We start from the raw sequence: 16,136 nt of genomic DNA, 5'->3' as shown, positions 1-16,136 counted from the left end.
CAGGGCACAATTTTAATAACACTACCTTAAGAATGTTTTTCAGTATGAACACTGAAAAAATGCTACAATATAAATCAAGTAAATTCCTTTAGACTTTCAGGGCTAGTTCTATGTAGACAAGTTGCTGATTAGCCTGAAACTAAGCTGTTTCAGGAGAATTTTGTAAATCCTCTCTTCCTCCTTCTCTACCCTGTTCCTACATCAGTTTTTTTGAGTATACTGGTTCTAATAAAGCTGCTCTGCAAATTTTAAGCTCAAAATTTTTGAGTAAATGTCCACTTTATTTCCAGGCAGGTCATTTTTTCAGCTGAAAATTACAATCTCAGAAATGTGCACATGGCTTTTAGGTTTTACAGACTAGCTACTGTATTAACCTTAAATTTCTAGTGATACTTCTGAAGTGCAGGAATTGCTGCCTGTTGGGCTCGGTGTCTTCTTGGGGAGCAAACGGTTTGCAGTAGGACACCTGTGATGGCAGAACTGTTGCCTATCAAATACCTCACGGCTTAATGCTTCTCTGTGCCATGCAGAAAACCACTGAGAACAGTTGGCCCAACCTTGCATTTGGGAAATGTGGGGATTTTATCTCTAGTCCCATAAGGGATACTGCGTAATAGCTGTTAAAAATGCTAATTATTCAGCTGTTTTAAAATCACACATTCAAGCATGTTTAGTATGGTGTCAGGGTTTGTGAAGTTCAGTTGCAATATTGAGCACAAAAATAGAATCCCAAGAACTAAAGAAAATTCAGCAGATGCAACACATTTAAGTCTTTTCTGAGCTCATTGTTGCAGGACTTGGAATATCCCATTTGCTCACTAATCATGCTGTATTTACTTCATGTAATACATGGGAATAGTCTTGAACAGAAGCTGAGGTGCCCCTGTGAGAACATCAAAATGAAGGGGGGAGATCTGTCTCAGACAGGCTGTCTCCAGTGGAGCTCCCTGAATCATGCAGTAACACACACCTCTTCCTCACCACTCTTCCAATGAAACTTGTCTGTCTCCTTCAATGGTTTAGGCTTTTAATCTGCTTTCCCATTCCTGTACTTCCTTCTCCTTTGCCTTCTGACAAGAAAAGCAAAAAACCCCATAGCTGCATTTATGAAAGCAGGGAAAGGGGAACATGAATTCATGAGGCCAGTGCTGCCAATTCTGAGCGTGAGGGACTCGGGCTTTAGCGTCACATTGTAACAGCACACCGAGAGTGCCAAAGAGCCACTAGGCCTCACTCGATGAAAACAGTGATGCAGCAGTACTGAATCCCCCTTATTGCAGTAGCTGGCATTTACTCAACTGCTTCAAGGAGCTCCAGTCACAGTTTTTGAAATTATTTCAGCATTGGAGGCAAGAAGTGGTAACTGCCATACAGCTATACTGTGTACACTGCAATCTCCTCTAATGAGGGGGCTTTCTCCATTGCTATTGCTTTTTGGTCACTGTGGAAGGTGTCTTGAAGGAGATGTAATGAGGGAGAAAACTAGGTCACTCATCACTAATCTGCTTCCACTGATGTCCCTCTCTGTGCCTGGCTGACTGGAGATGTTACCACAGCTCAGCATCTAACTGGAAGGTTGCTTCTCTGCCACCGTGTCCTGCCTTAAGCTCCACTCCTGCCATTCCAGCAAAGGCTGTGGCAGGGTAAGAAAGACTTATTTTTCTGGAAAACTGTCAGGTGTAGCACATAACCAAAAGGAAATCAATAGCTGTATATCTGGAATGGGATTTCCATCACATCACAGTCAGCCAGTTACTATTATTTGCATTAAACACTATTGTTCCTTACTGTAACTGGTGTTTTAATTCCCTCTTTAAAGGAAAAATACTGTACTGGAAAGTTAGTGCGATAAAGAGGGTGAAGAACACCTGCAGTACCTCTGTGAAGAGCAGCATAATGTAATGCTTTAAGTATTTTCAAGATATCAACTCCTATGTTGTTATCCAGTTATCATTCCTTTTCTGTCACATGAACTTACAGTTCCCTAGCTTTGCTGTAGTTTCACTTTTCCTGACCCTCTTATAAATAAATAAATAGGCCTCAATAAGTTAGGCTTTAAATGGCAAGCTAACATTTATCATTCATGCATCGTTTATATATATATATATATATATATATATATATATATATATATATGTTGATGTGTTCAGGCCCTGGAGAGGGCCTGGACAGGAAAAACGCCTTAAAGACAGTAGAAACTAGAAAGAGGTTGCCATCTATTTTACCTTTTGTAGTCTTGTTTTGTGTTTCTGTGACTCCTTGAAAAGCAATCTTTCCTCAACTCAGTTGTTTTCAGTATCTGTGTTCATCATCTAGCAATGCTGCATGAAGGCATTCATAAGGGAACGGCTACAAAATAGCCTTGGGTGCTGCCAAACACCTTAAAAGAGCTGACAATTGCTTCTACCTCAATTAAGTCCTGTCCTCATCAGACCACAGTATAGCCTAGACACATGCTTTGTGGCTTTGGAGTTATTCAGCCAGTTGTGAAATATTATCAAGGAAGAAAAGAAAATGAGAAGGAAATTTCCTTCAGAAGAGAGATGCCAGCCTCTGCAACGTAATCTTATTTATAACATACTCGTGTGAAAAAAGGTAGTGAAGGCACTGGGGACTTTTGAGTGGTAACAGCAAATGTTCCTCACTACACCTACCTGCTCAGTCCTGTAGTCTGGGATGCTGCCAACAGAGCTATGTTAGACTCATCCCAATCCCAGGTAGAAGCTAGGGCACACCCATGGTGATGCCTCATTTGTTCTAGCAGAAACTCCCACGCCTTGGGAATCACAGGACTTGCCCTACTCATTTGCCTTCCAAGCCAATTCCTGCAGCCAAACATTGTTTATGGCAGAGACAAGTCTGTATGGTCCTGTCCAGGGACCTTGTATATTCCCCTGGATAGTGTTTTCTTACTGGAAGAAGTCAGGCACACCACCTGCTGGTACACACTCAGCATGGAGTATGGCCCACCTGCTTTTGTCTGGCCCGTACTTCTGCAGCTGCCCAGTTAAGAGGGTCCCCTGGCAGAGTTAAAAGTAGCCCCAACCTCATGGGGCTCTGTAGCACACATGCCCCCTCTGCACTGTGTGGTTCCCAAAGAGAGGCAGTGTCCCAGCAGCCTGATCTGTTCCCTAAGCAGGGAATCTGTTCCTATACAGCTAACGTTAAGAAAGCAAATCTCCTTTTCTACCTACAGCAATCTTCCATTTCCTTGAATTTAAACAAGTGTAACTGAATTTGTCTATGCAGGACCATAATAGCTCTGTGGATACTACATTAATAATATAGAAGTGAACATAGCACACCTTTGCTTACTTATAACAGGTTCAATCTATTCTTAGTAGGCAACAAAAGCTCTACGTTCTTTTAAAAGCTGATCTGGGCAAAGGTATGGGAATATATTAGCAGAGGCTTGGTTTTCAAACACTTGGTGAGTGTTTTCTCTCATTGACAACAAAGAATGTCTTCAAAGACAGTGATTCTTCTTCTGTACTCAGCACTGGTGAGGCCACACCTTGAGTGGTCTGTTCAGCCCTGGGCCTCTCGATTCAGGAAGGACATTGAGGTGCTGGAACGAGTCCAGAGAAGGGCAGCAGAGCTGGTGAAGGGCCTGGAGCACAAGTCCTATGAGGAGTGGCTGAGGGATGAGGTTGCTTAGCCTGAAGAAGAGGAGGCCCAGGGGTGACCTCATTGATATCTAGAACTGCGTGAAAGGAGGGTGTAGCAAAGTGGTGGTCAAAATCTTCTCTCATGACAGGACATGACAACTCGTGACAGGACAAGAGGACGTAGCATCAGGCAGCAGCCAGGCAAGGTTTAGGCTGGACATTTGGTAGAATTTCTTCACAGAAAGAGTGATTGATTAGGCACTGGAATGGGCTGCTGAAAGAGGTGGTGGAGCCACCGTCCCTGGAGGTGTTTAAGGAAAGACTGGACATGGCATTCAGTGCCATGGTCTGGTTGACGCAGTGGTGTTCGGTCACAGGTTGGACTCGATGCTCTCAGAGGGTTTTTCCAACCTAACTGATTATGTGAATGTAAGCAGGGAAAGCTTTGGCTTAAAACCCCCTTCTGATACCGTAATCTGGTGTGAAAGTGAATTATCTTGTAAACTTTACTTACTTAGCCGCGGTTAACGAACTGAGCACAGAGCGGGCCTGAGGCAGCCCTGCGCTCCCGGCCGCCCCTCACGGGCCGCCCCCGCCCGCGGCCGCCAGGGGGCGCGCTGGCGCGCGCCGCAGGAAACGGCTTTGTCCCTCCGGGACCAACCGCCGGTGGAACCGCCGCCTCCCGGCGCCTCCCGCCTTCCCCTCTCCCGCCCCGCCCCGCCCGCCGCCACCGCCTCCCTTTTGCTTTCGGTTTTCCCCCGCTGACAGCCGGCGGCCCGGCCCGGCCATGGAGAACGGCGCCGTCTACAACGAGACCACGGAACCGGAGGCGAAGGCGCCCCGCCGCCGCCCCTTCGGTTGCACCCTGCAGCACCTGCGGGGATGGCGGCTGACGGCCAAGGTGTTCCAGGCGGTGAGTGCCCTCCTCCCCTCGCCGCGCGGGACGTGCCGGGCCTGGCGCGGAGGGAGCACTCCTGGCAGAATGGGGGCCCGGGGCCGGGGAGAGACCTCGAGTCTCCCGGGGCTGAGCCCAGCGGGGCGGGGTTGCCCCGCTTTGGCATGGAAACGAGCGTGTTGTGATGACCTTCGGCTTTAGGACGGTCTCGCGCCGCTTAAAAATTAAACTCCTCGATGATCCAGCGCAGCCTGGGGAGATGGCCGCACACAGGCTTCGAGGGAATGGATTCTGCCGGTCGGAAAGGCTGGCTCCGCCGGGAAGATGTCTTGACTTGGGACGTGGCATGGGGTCACTAAAGTTGTGCAAACCTGTAACTCGGGTGGAAAGCTGGCATGGTGCCTTATAATGCAGATTCAGAGTGGTTTATGGTGGGGAAGTGATGAGAGTGTTCATTCGTCATGCCCGAGCTGCGGGAGTAGGTGCTGACATCTCATGGTGCCGGCGTCGTGTGCCCGAGGCTCGGTGCTGCAGCCACCGTGGTCCAGCTGCCTGCTGGCCTTAAACACCAGCCACTCTGGCTTAAAATCAGAGGGAAGCCTTACAGGAAATTTAGTGTTTTCTTCTGAGGACCGGATTGGATGAAAGCAGGAGGAAGAAGCCTTTGACTGAACCTCACCATAGGGCAGTAGAACTGGAAAGGGCTTTACTAGGTCATGAGCTCCAGACTTTCCTCTCTTGCTGCTCCTGCAGCCCGTTCTAAGCCTGTCACTCTGCGCTGTCCATGCTAAAATTAAGGAGCTCATTTCTCCCATGATTTGTGGTGGAAAATTGCACCAGAGACGTGTAACATTGATGGTGGCCCATTGAATGAGACATCACTTCATGTCAGGCAACCCTGGGCCCACTAGGAAATAAAAGGCTTATATTCTGCTGGCTTTTTTACTGCGTGTAATGTTACTCCTGAATTAAGCAGCTGGGCTCCTGGTGCTAGCTCCTGTTTGTTCTGTGCTTGGTGATGGGCTCTTCCAAAATGTACCAGTGTGACTGCTGATAAGGATGTGAGGATCGTCATTCTTAAGTACTGGCAGGAAGGGAGTGAAACCCATGGTGGTAAAGGGCAGCTGACTGCAAATGTGTGTCACCATGCATTTTGCAGCCAACACAGTGGCTTTTGAGTCAGATGTGTCATGCTCACAGGAACTGTAGGTGATTTCCAACCCTTTCTCGTTACTTCACCATTGCAGAAAAGAGGGCATTTGGGTTTTAAGCTTCATCTCACGCACAGTCAAAACCCTCAACCAGAACTATTCTTTACTGCTCATAAAGATAATGGTAACACTACCAAAAATAAAGTTTTCTAAGAGTGTTTAAAAAATCACACCCAAGAATGCTTTAAATAAATATAATGGAACATAAACTTTTAATTCATCTACTGGCGTTTATTAAAGCAAGATCTGCTGGCTTCTGCTCCCTGACAAGCAGAACATTTATTTAAGTAGGTTCATTGACTAAAATAAAATAAGTGATTATGTAGGCAAATTTGCTGGTGTACCAAAATCTTAAGCTTTTTAATTGTTTAAAATGCTTTCTAGGTAGAAAAAAGGAAAAACTATCATTATCCTAAACAAGGTGAATAGCTGCTTGACATGCTCTTAAATAATTAGCAGTTTATGGCCTGCACCCATTTTTCAGTGAGGGGGAAAAGAAAATGGAGTTATAGTTGTTCACCCTCCTAATTTCCAACAGTTTTCCCTCCTTTTTTGTAACCTTTATCAATAAGCACAGATCTTGAGTTCTCAGTCAAAACACTTTAAACAAGCCCCAGAAATTCCTGAAGGTGGAAGCCTCAGTATTTTCAGTAAGAAAAAGGTTCCTCTTTTGGGAAAGCGTTGATTTTTGGAAATGCCAGTGATGGTCGTTAACATCTATTGGCTTTGTGTTACAATAGTGGTTGTTACTGGAATTATGCCCTGATAATTGTTTGTGTGGACTGCTAAACAGGGTATTGCAATCAGAAAGTGAGCTCTCCTCATTATAGAGGTGATCAAGGGTTTTATAAAATACTCTGAAATCACCTGCAGAAACCTGGCTTCTAGACCTAAGAAACACTTTTCTTCAGATGAATGATGGCATACATTGTAACCTTAACCAGTTCGTTTGAGCAAATGGAACAAGGAAAATGTGACTGCCAGAAGGATGCTGGGAGGCATGTTATTGCACAGGTTTCTAGAGTGTTATTGTTTGGTTTGGTTTTGTTGTTTTTTTTTTTTAATAGATGGAATGTTTTTGTTAGTCCATGAGTGGTTCAAATTCTGCACAAAGGTAAATGGCACAGTGTGTATTGTGCCAAGTCGGAGGTAGAAACTAATTCTTATGTAAAGCAGGATCAGTTGTCATCAACTGTTTAGTTAAAATGCCCTAGCTGGAACGGAAAATTGTAATTCAGGCTTAAATATCAGCTCCTTTTTGAGCTGATAGTAGCCCCAATTGTGCAGACTTAATAGAGAATTAATATGTCCACCCATCTGAACTAGAAGATTTTGTACTGGGAATCCCCCTGCTGAGCATCTTCACAGGCTTGTTGGCAAGTTCATAGATCTGCTCTATTTATGTAGTATTCTTTTCTGGCAATTCACTTGTTAAATCTTCTTTATAAACTTGACACTTGTTTAGAAACTTCCAGCAGTAATGTCAGTATCAATGAATAATTTCTTGCTGGTGAGAGAGATGTTGTTGTTTAATTTCTGCTGTACATACAGACAGATAGGACTAAAAATAAAATCCGAAACAACTGCTTCTCTAACAATTATTTTGGTGTTTAAAACTATTGTTTTTTGGTGGTAGTAGGACAACAGAGGAATCCCTTTTTTACCTGATAGTGATATCAAAGGGCAAGCTAAGAAACCCAAGCAGGAGCTCTCTGGCATCTTATGACTGTGCTGCTGATGTACGAACTTAATCAAAGCACTTACTCAAAGTTCTTCAAGCCAACGTTTTTTAATTGATGTACTCTATTTTATTACTCAACTTATAAATAAAAAAATTGAATATTGACTTGGGCAAGTCCCACACAAGATTCCACTTGGTAAATCTCAATTATTTGACACTGAACCCTTTATAACTGCTCTTTGAATGGGATTTTTTTCAACTTGTTCGTACACTCAGTGGAGAAGATCTTTTTCCATTATTTAGATCATACTATGGTTATCTGGACATATACTTTCTTTTAAGGACAGGTTTATTTTCTTTCTCTTCTGTTTCAGCCCAAGTGAAAGTGATGGCATTCAGTTTCCAGTGCTTATAAAAAGAAGTAGCCCTGTACATGAAAACTTATCTCACAGCTGACATTGTGAAAAATTTGAAATTGAAAGTCATTGGATGCAGCTGTAAGCACATGTTTAGAAATGCAAATAAAACCCCCAAAAGACCCCTAAACCATACAAACTGGAAAGTCAGAGTTCAAAACATTCCTGGACAGCCATTGTAGTTCACTGGTTTAGGTGCAAGTGCTGCTGAGAAGTTTGTCTTGCCAGCTACTGTGGAAGAGAAAGGAAGCCTGATAGTAATATTGAAGTTTCCCTCTGCTGTTCTTTCCCTTTCTGAGCTCCTGTTTACTTTATATTGTTGCATTTGCAAAACATGATTCTTTGAAGTGCCCTTCTGAGGCCTGACTTAGTAAGGGGAATTTACACTTCCTACTGCTAAACTGTTGTTTTTACTGTCAGAAAACTGAAACTGAAGACTGGTGGTTATTTTCCAAGAACAATTCTGAATATTAAGTTTAGATTTTCTTTTTTTAAACAAAGAACTGTCAACCTTTTTATTGCCCTCATACTCTTACTAAAAATGTTATTGTCATTCTTATATCAGTCTCAGTTTTATGACCCAGTCTGATTCCTGCTCATGGTTTTGTTTTAATTTGGTGAACTCCTTACTACAAGGATCTATAAAGCTATGCCAACTTTATGGGATGAAGGAAACTAGCAAGAAGTGGCCAAAATAAGTGAACAGTTAAATAAAGCAATATTCCTTCTTGTACAATAAAATAGTAGAAAATCCAGCAGCACAGATATGGTGACTATACAGGACCTAAATCACGTTATTTTCTCAAAACATACTGTGGCAGGAAGGTGAAGATAAGCCTCTGCATAGATTAAACACAGCTTGTCCAACGCAGCTTGAACACAGCGTAAAGTTTCAGTTCCTACCAGAACAGCTGAGTTCCGTCATTACTGGGTCACAAGCATGTGAGTATTGGCTATGTGGACTTTCTCTGAAGTTTTATCAAGTGAGGGAACAGGTGTAAACTTTGTGACCACCTATAGCATCCAAGTGTAAACCATGTCATTATATAACCATTTCTGCCTGTAAGAAAATAGTGCAGAACTTTACCAAACTTATTGTAGATTGAGGATTTTTGTCGCAGCTAGCTTTATTAATCTTCATATCAGAGATGCCTGTTTGTTGAAGATGTTAGAGACTTGATCCAACTCAAGCATGTTATTTGTTTGCAGATTTTCTCTTTTTTGGCTGTTGTTTGTGAAGAAATTGTGGACGATTGCGTCTATTGTAGTGGACTTTACTTCTTTGAATTCATAAGCTGCAGTGCCTTTCTTTTGAGCCTCCTGATTCTATGTGTGTATTGCACTGATATGTATGAATCACTGGGGAAAGAGAAAGTACAGAAACTGGTAAGAATTTTGTTTGTTTTTTTTTTAAAGGAAACCATTTTTTCTAAGTGCATAAAGTCTGCTGTGGAGACTATAGCAGGCTATGCAAAATGAATCTCCTTCTCCATGTAAAGGGTAGATTAAAGTATCTTATAGTTAAAAAATGAGCCAACTTTGAGAGTTTATATTGACATCTTTTTCAAAGTTGGCTACCTGCAGGATTTTAGGATTTGTGTGGCAAAGTTTTTCCACATTAATGCTACTAACATTAAAGCATAGCCATCACGTGTATGTACGTACATGGAATGCAGTTTACTGCCAGCATGATGCTTGCAATTTATCAGTTTACCCTATCTATTTTCCTACTGGGTGGAGACTACCTCCTTTTTGGCAATAATCATAACTCGTTACAGTTTATGGCTTTATATTTCAGAAGATCCAGCAGTGGGAGAAAGTTGCTTTGTAAAGTCAGTAGGAACATTATTCTGTCTCACAAGGGTCCCTTCCTATTTGCCTTCAGAGCAAACAGTAGGGTCTTTATGTGAGGGTACAGATAAGGGAGGGTAGTAAAAGGTTTGAATGAGCACATTTACTTACAGTTTTCTAATTTCCCAAATGTTTTACATAGGGAATAAAGCTATCATGGTTGTCTTGAGCTTGAATTTGATTGGGAAAAAAGGTTAAATGAAGTTAATTAAATACTTTAAAAATACAAAACGAGGGCAGACTCCCTTAAATATCTGATAATGCTGTTTAAATAGCTGATAATGTTGAATATCATTTGGAGTGTAGTGGTAACATGTATTTTCTGAAGCTTCCACTAGCATCACAGTATCAAAACATAAATTCACAGGCAGGTTAACTCAGCTGTTGTTATGATGTTTGTTCTTTTTAGGTGACCTATCTACAATTAAATTATATATGTTTTTTTATATATTTGCAGAATTTTTGGGCTGTGCCAGCCATAGGTGCCTGGCTTCTGTTAGCATCAATAGTGTTCTCTGCAACCTGCTCTGGCTCTGCCTTTGAAAGTGCTGCCTGTGTAAGTCTTAAAATGGCAAGATTTACTTTGTATTTATCTGGTATGTTAATTTCTCTTCCCTCTAAACTTCACTCAATTTGCAGAGAAGAAATGCGCAGGGAATAGAACTCAATGCATTGTGATGTTTCAGGAGGAATTAGCTGTTTCAGACCTTCGAGAAACTTACCATAGGAAATCCAAGGCGCTGGCATTCCTCAGGATTGCTGGAAACCTCTGTGTGCACTTGCAGCTCCCCACCTTTTGCCTGCTGCCTTGGATTTGTATTATTCCCTGTCATCTCTTGCTGTTCAACAGTGTCATCTCTTGAAGCTTCCCCTGTTCTCTGATGCCCTACTTCTGAAATTTCTGTTTTTCCTCAATTTCATAATGTCACCCCCTCACAAAGTCATCAAGAAATCCTGTCTTTTGCCAGGCATTACAGAGCACATGTGGACAACACTGACCTGCACAGTCTGCAATAAGAACAGCAGTTTCCTCAGGGACAGAAACAGTAGAGCAACAGGGCATTCATCTCCCAGGGAACACTGAGGAGGCTCAGGGCAAGGCACTGAAGGGGCTTTGGGATGCTGTTGGTGTCATAATTCCCTAGTAATTTGAATACTTTTTTTGAATAACCTTGGAATTGTGAATATGTGAGTTTAAAGATCAAATTCTTGAACGAGGAAAAATTATTTGGAAAAGAAAGCAAGATAATTCTGTTCCATGGGCAGCATCAGGTATTAGAGATACACACTTTTGTATAGTTTTCTTATGTGATGTAGATCTATTTAGACCTAATAGTTTGAGCATAAATCAGGTTTCAGGTTTGCCTTTTTTTCTGATGCAGGAAAAATGAAAACTACTGTGATTAATACTTATTAATGTCAAATTCCCTTGGTCCAAACCAGTTGTGTAAAATTTAGGTAGAGTTAGAATAATGCATATGTTTCTTTCCTTGTTTGAAAAAAGCTGCCTTCTCTTTACCACTTCTCATCTTGCCATGACTAGTAACAAAATGCCACTCACAAAATGTCATTTCATTTTCCCTTGCTGACCCAGGCTCTGCAAATCTTCTCTTCCTTCACCTTCCCTGTGTTATTCTTCTTCATTTAGTCTCGCTAATCAGCAGCCCTCTCTTGGATAAATAGTCTGCTATATCACCAATGCCATGCTACTTTAACTGATTTTGGCAATGAAACGAATGCACTTTTACTATTAAAGGTTGATTAGAACACAGTATAAGGTTCACACTTGATTAAAAGAACGAAAACTGTAAAAAAGTTCAGCAATGAATGTGCTAAAATTATGATTTCTGACTTGTGTCTAATTTAAATGGAACTATTGATTTAAGGAGGACTGTAATCTTAATATATAAGCATTATTAATGCATATAAAATGGTGCAGCAAATCTCTCCAAACAATGTTGGTATACTATTACTGTTTATGCATTTTAAAATCACGTATTTCTGTCACTTTCACAGGTATTTGGATTTTTTGCAACTTTTGCATTTGCAGCTGAATTTGGTACAGAGTTCTTTCTCAGGCGAAAACAAAACGTCGATGGATGCTCTGAAAATCCTGGTAACACTCAGAGTGCCACAGAAAATCAGCCATTGAATAAACAAAGCTAACTTCCTGAAATTGTTTAAATTGTTTCCTCTTTTTCTTTTTTATTTTTTTTAATTGGAGCAAACTAAAATGGACTTTCAGTGCACTGTAGGTAACAACTTCTGTTTCTTTGTTCTAATCGATTTTGTACACATTGTTCATCATAAAATTTTAATGGATTCTTAGGTCAGGTAATGGCATTTTGAGCATCATGTTCTAGGGTAACTGGTCCTGCTTAATAACTAGTCCTGCCACCTGCTGGGGTGACAGGCACTAAAAAACCTTGGGTCTAAATAGAATAACTTCAGGACAACAGTGTGCTGATTTGATTTTGACAGAGGTGACTAACAAAGTTAATGTCTGTGGCATTAATTTAATTTATAAATTAAATTTAAGTAATAAATTCTGAGCTATAGCCTAGAGGTATTTCCTGGTTAAATGGACCAGATGCTTCTGTTGCAAGTTATAAATTAGTACAGCAGAATTCATTTTTGTACTTCCTGGTCAAACTGAATGTAAAAGGGATACCTAACTGGAACCATACAGGAATGCTTGTCCTTAAGTAAGGGGGTTTGGATTGTTTTTACTATTCCTGTGTCTCAATTCTGTCTGTGGAGATCAGTGTAATGGTGTAGTGACTCTAGGGGGTTTATGGGGAGGGTAATGTAAATGGTATATTAAGGAGACAGTTTTGCACCCCATGATTGTCAAAGTTTGAACTTGTATGCCAGAATCTTCTTTCAGATGATTTTGAAAGCTGTAACAGTTGCAGGAAGAAACTTGAAAAGCCAGCAGTGAGAGGAGTAAGAGAAAGAATAAATATTTTCCTGAAGCCGCCCCAGAAGTAGCAATCTGAATATCAATGGGAAAAAGCTTACAGCACATTGGTACTACCGTGGTGAATATTTCTTGCAAGGATAATACCATATGCAGCTTGTTTATGCATACATAATACTAAATTTTGCCAGAATGGTTTTGAACCTCACCATTTTCTGTGTTATAAATATGGCAGTAGCTTGAGACTTCTTGCTGACTAGCTCAGTTGGTAAACAGGTAAATAAGCACTTGTACCCTTGATTTGTTTTGCAAGCAACAGTCTGTAGGACTGCAAGGAACACTACTGATGGGACACGTATTGGACAAGTGATGGATGTGTCAGACCAGATGCTGATGGCTGTAAAAGAAATGAAGTGCTGAAAAAGTATTTTTCTGGTGTCTGAGGTAAAAGCAAGACTGCTACGCCTCTCTTAAGAGGAAAGCCTTCAAAAGCAGAGCAAATTGCTGTATGCCAGGAGATGTTCCAAAATACCAAAGCAAATGAGAAAAAGCTGATTATGCAAAAACAATTCTTGTTTGAGTGCTCATGACATTTGCCGTGTCTCCCAGGCATTAACTGCATTTCATTGATATCCCAGTCTGGCATGTTCCTAGTCCAGTAACCTGTTGTGACAGCATTGAGACGAAGCCCTCCAGAACCTGGCTGAGCTGTATTTGGGAAAGGAAGAGGAAGTTGTTTTAAGACAAAGGGCTGTAATAGCAGGTCAAAGTTGGGTTTTTTTCCATTGCTGCCACTTTCTGATGAGTGTGAGTTTGTGATGTTTTCTCTCTATGGCCTGAGACTGAAGCCTAAAACTACACTTTGCTTGGAGGATGTAAAATTTTGCCAGGTGGTATGAAGCACCAAGTTAAAGCTGTAGCTTGGCTTCAGAGTTATTAATGAAGAGATACTCTCCTTCATAGAATTTCATGTGTTGTAAAGAAGAAATGCTCTTTGGACTGGCTTTTTTTTTTTTTTTCTTGTATTTATTAGTGTCTGTTTCCACTAAAATCTGATTTCAGTCAGCGCTTGCTGTAGCTGTCTCTGATAACTGGGTAGGTTAGAGCTGTTCATTTTACAGGTGGTGTTACAGGTGATACAGAATATCCATAATGAGAAATACCTCCACTATGATCTGCAATGTCTTACTTTGGGGACCGTGCCCATATGAGTAACATTCCAATGGTCTTGTTTCGGTTTCTTCTTATTGCCTAGAGTTCTATGGATTTTTTTTCCACACCAAAATGTCTATGGTCTTTAAATCTTCATCTGTAATTAGTAGCTGTAAACATAGTGTAAGAGCAACACTGTGCTGCTAGTACTTATTAAGCAAGCAGCACCATGACTGGACTTCTATCTTGAGGTAATTTTTCTTGTTATTTTCATCAGCCTGAAGATAAGTTAATAGAGGTCTGGGTTTCGGTTGCTTTTTCTAGAGGCTTTTCCCCACCTAAGTGCCGTGTTACTCATGTCCATTCCTGAACTGGAGATACTGGTACAAAAAGGGATGTGTAAAGTCATCCCCCTGCCTTGGCAGTTTACCTGGCAATAGTCTGTCACATAGTAGTAAAATACTAGGAGCAAACATGATGGTTATAGGTTTAAGGCAGTTGCTAAAATGTTACTTCCAAAACCAATTGTTGGCTAATACGCATGGTGGTGCTGTTAATCCTTGTGCTTCATGAGGTGTTCTTGCTCTTATTTTAAAAGAGTTGAGAAGCAGATTTGCTTGTGTGTGTGCTGTTCTCTGCTTCTGTGAGGTTATTTTTTTAACTTTATCAGCTTCCTATATCCTAGCTTTCCTTATCACTCCTAGCTCCTTTGCCCTCCCAGTCTAGGTGGGGTTCCTTGCTGCAGTGACTGAGCAGACTGGTCTGCAGTCTTGACATGCCCCTTTGATGCTTCTGGTGTCAGGTGCTGGCTTTAAATGTCTCTCTCTTAATTAGACTGATCCTAGAGAATGCTGTTGGAGCAGGATTAAATGTCTGATTCTGCAGGAGCTCTGTGTGGCTGGATGTCTCTTACCCCTCCTGCTCTGTCAGCAATGCCCTTTGCTTGTTTCCCAGCCTGCTTCTGATGAAATCAGCTGACCTTATTTAAACCACCTATTTAAATTGCTTCCATTAAGGTGGTTGATTTTGGCTTAAGTGGATTAGGGATTGTTCAGGAGAGTGATGGGAGCTCTGGCAGAAATGCTGTTAGATACAACTGCCTCGAATTTCTTCTGTTGGCAAAGTAAACATCTCTGTACATTGTAACTGGTAGTAAAGCCTGTTGAAAAGGAGCAACTGGCCCAGTACATCTATCTGGGAATTGTCCTCTCCATTCTTCACCACGGGGCTTGGCAGTGGTGTTGGAGCCTGCTTAGACACTCAGCTTTGGTGTTTTCCAGCTGAACCTGTCCAAAAATACTTAAAGGCTCTGTACCCACTTTCAAGGCTTTTTTACAGTGCCTTGAGAAGCAGTGGAGAGGATTTTTCAGGATATGTGAGGACTTGTCCAGTGGCTGGACTGTGAGCTTCTGCTCTGAAGATCTGTACTGGGCATTGTGTAGATTGTGAATGTTAACTTTTGTATGTGGGTTTAGCCCACAAAGTAAAATCACAGTGCTACCAATGCCCTTTGGTTCTGAGTATGGGAAGGAATTGTGCCTTAATGCCTTTACTGTGTGCTTCAAAAGAGCAGGGAAGGGTTGTGGTCTGTTACAGGTGAGTTCAACCTTTGTATCTTCCAACCTGAAAGAGCAGTGAGTGATCTCATGCAATTCTCAGGGCTCAGCACAAGATGTTTTTGCATAATGGCTGTCATGGTGATCCTTGTTCAAATTTGTGCAATAAAAATACCAAGCTTTCTATACTGAAGGGAAATTCTTTGTGAATTTTTTCAAAGGTTCTATAAAATTGTAACAAATCAAGGTGCTGATAGTGCCTTTAAGATGGAAATTCATCTCTTTTTTAGTCTATTGCTGTAAACAAGGAGTTCTCTGGATATCAAATTTTATACTGGACAGAACTATGTATGACTTCTAACACCTTTAAGAATTTAGGTGAATTTTAATTATTATTAAAGCAGGATGATAATACATTGATTTTATATATATAAGTAAGAATTTTATAGTTTTGTTTCCAGTGTTGCCTTGAATTTCCATATAAATAATTTTTAAATGCTTAAATATTTTTTATCATTCTAAACCTGTGATCTTTTTTAATGCATTCATGTTTTCTTGATCTAAGGGACTTTATAAAGTATTTTGTAATCATTTTTTAAAATAAAGGTTTAGTAAATAACTTGTTTTATGTGTTTCTTGGTTTTGCTGCTATGATTTGGTGTTGCTATGTAGTTCTCCCAAAGCCAGCCATAGGAAATAACATAATTCTTTGCTCCTGGTTTGGAGGAAAGAGTTTGCATTGTGTTTGCCTGTTCCTGGGGAAGAGGGTCCAACTTGCAAAGCTGGATATTCTCACTGGAAGTTCCCAGGAAAAAAATATCTGATAAGGTCAGTATTGCCTCTGAC

At 41.2% G+C, this 16,136-nt stretch overlaps 1 protein-coding gene across 1 annotated transcript; it reads left to right on the top strand.

Moving 5' to 3' along the window:
- The first annotated feature begins 4,331 nt into the window (after positions 1-4,331).
- On the top strand, positions 4,332-15,883 carry CMTM6 (CKLF like MARVEL transmembrane domain containing 6). The gene is made up of 4 exons (XM_069007387.1): positions 4,332-4,521; positions 9,021-9,197; positions 10,120-10,218; positions 11,679-15,883. Exons 1-4 carry the CDS (start codon positions 4,396-4,398, stop codon positions 11,826-11,828), a joined length of 552 nt encoding a protein of 183 aa, XP_068863488.1. The 5' UTR covers positions 4,332-4,395; the 3' UTR covers positions 11,829-15,883.
- The last annotated feature ends 253 nt before the right edge of the window (positions 15,884-16,136 follow it).

Source organism: Aphelocoma coerulescens, chromosome 2, assembly GCF_041296385.1.
Source record: "Aphelocoma coerulescens isolate FSJ_1873_10779 chromosome 2, UR_Acoe_1.0, whole genome shotgun sequence".
Lineage (NCBI taxonomy): Eukaryota > Metazoa > Chordata > Aves > Passeriformes > Corvidae > Aphelocoma > Aphelocoma coerulescens.
This window is presented reverse-complemented; position numbering and strand designations above follow the sequence as displayed.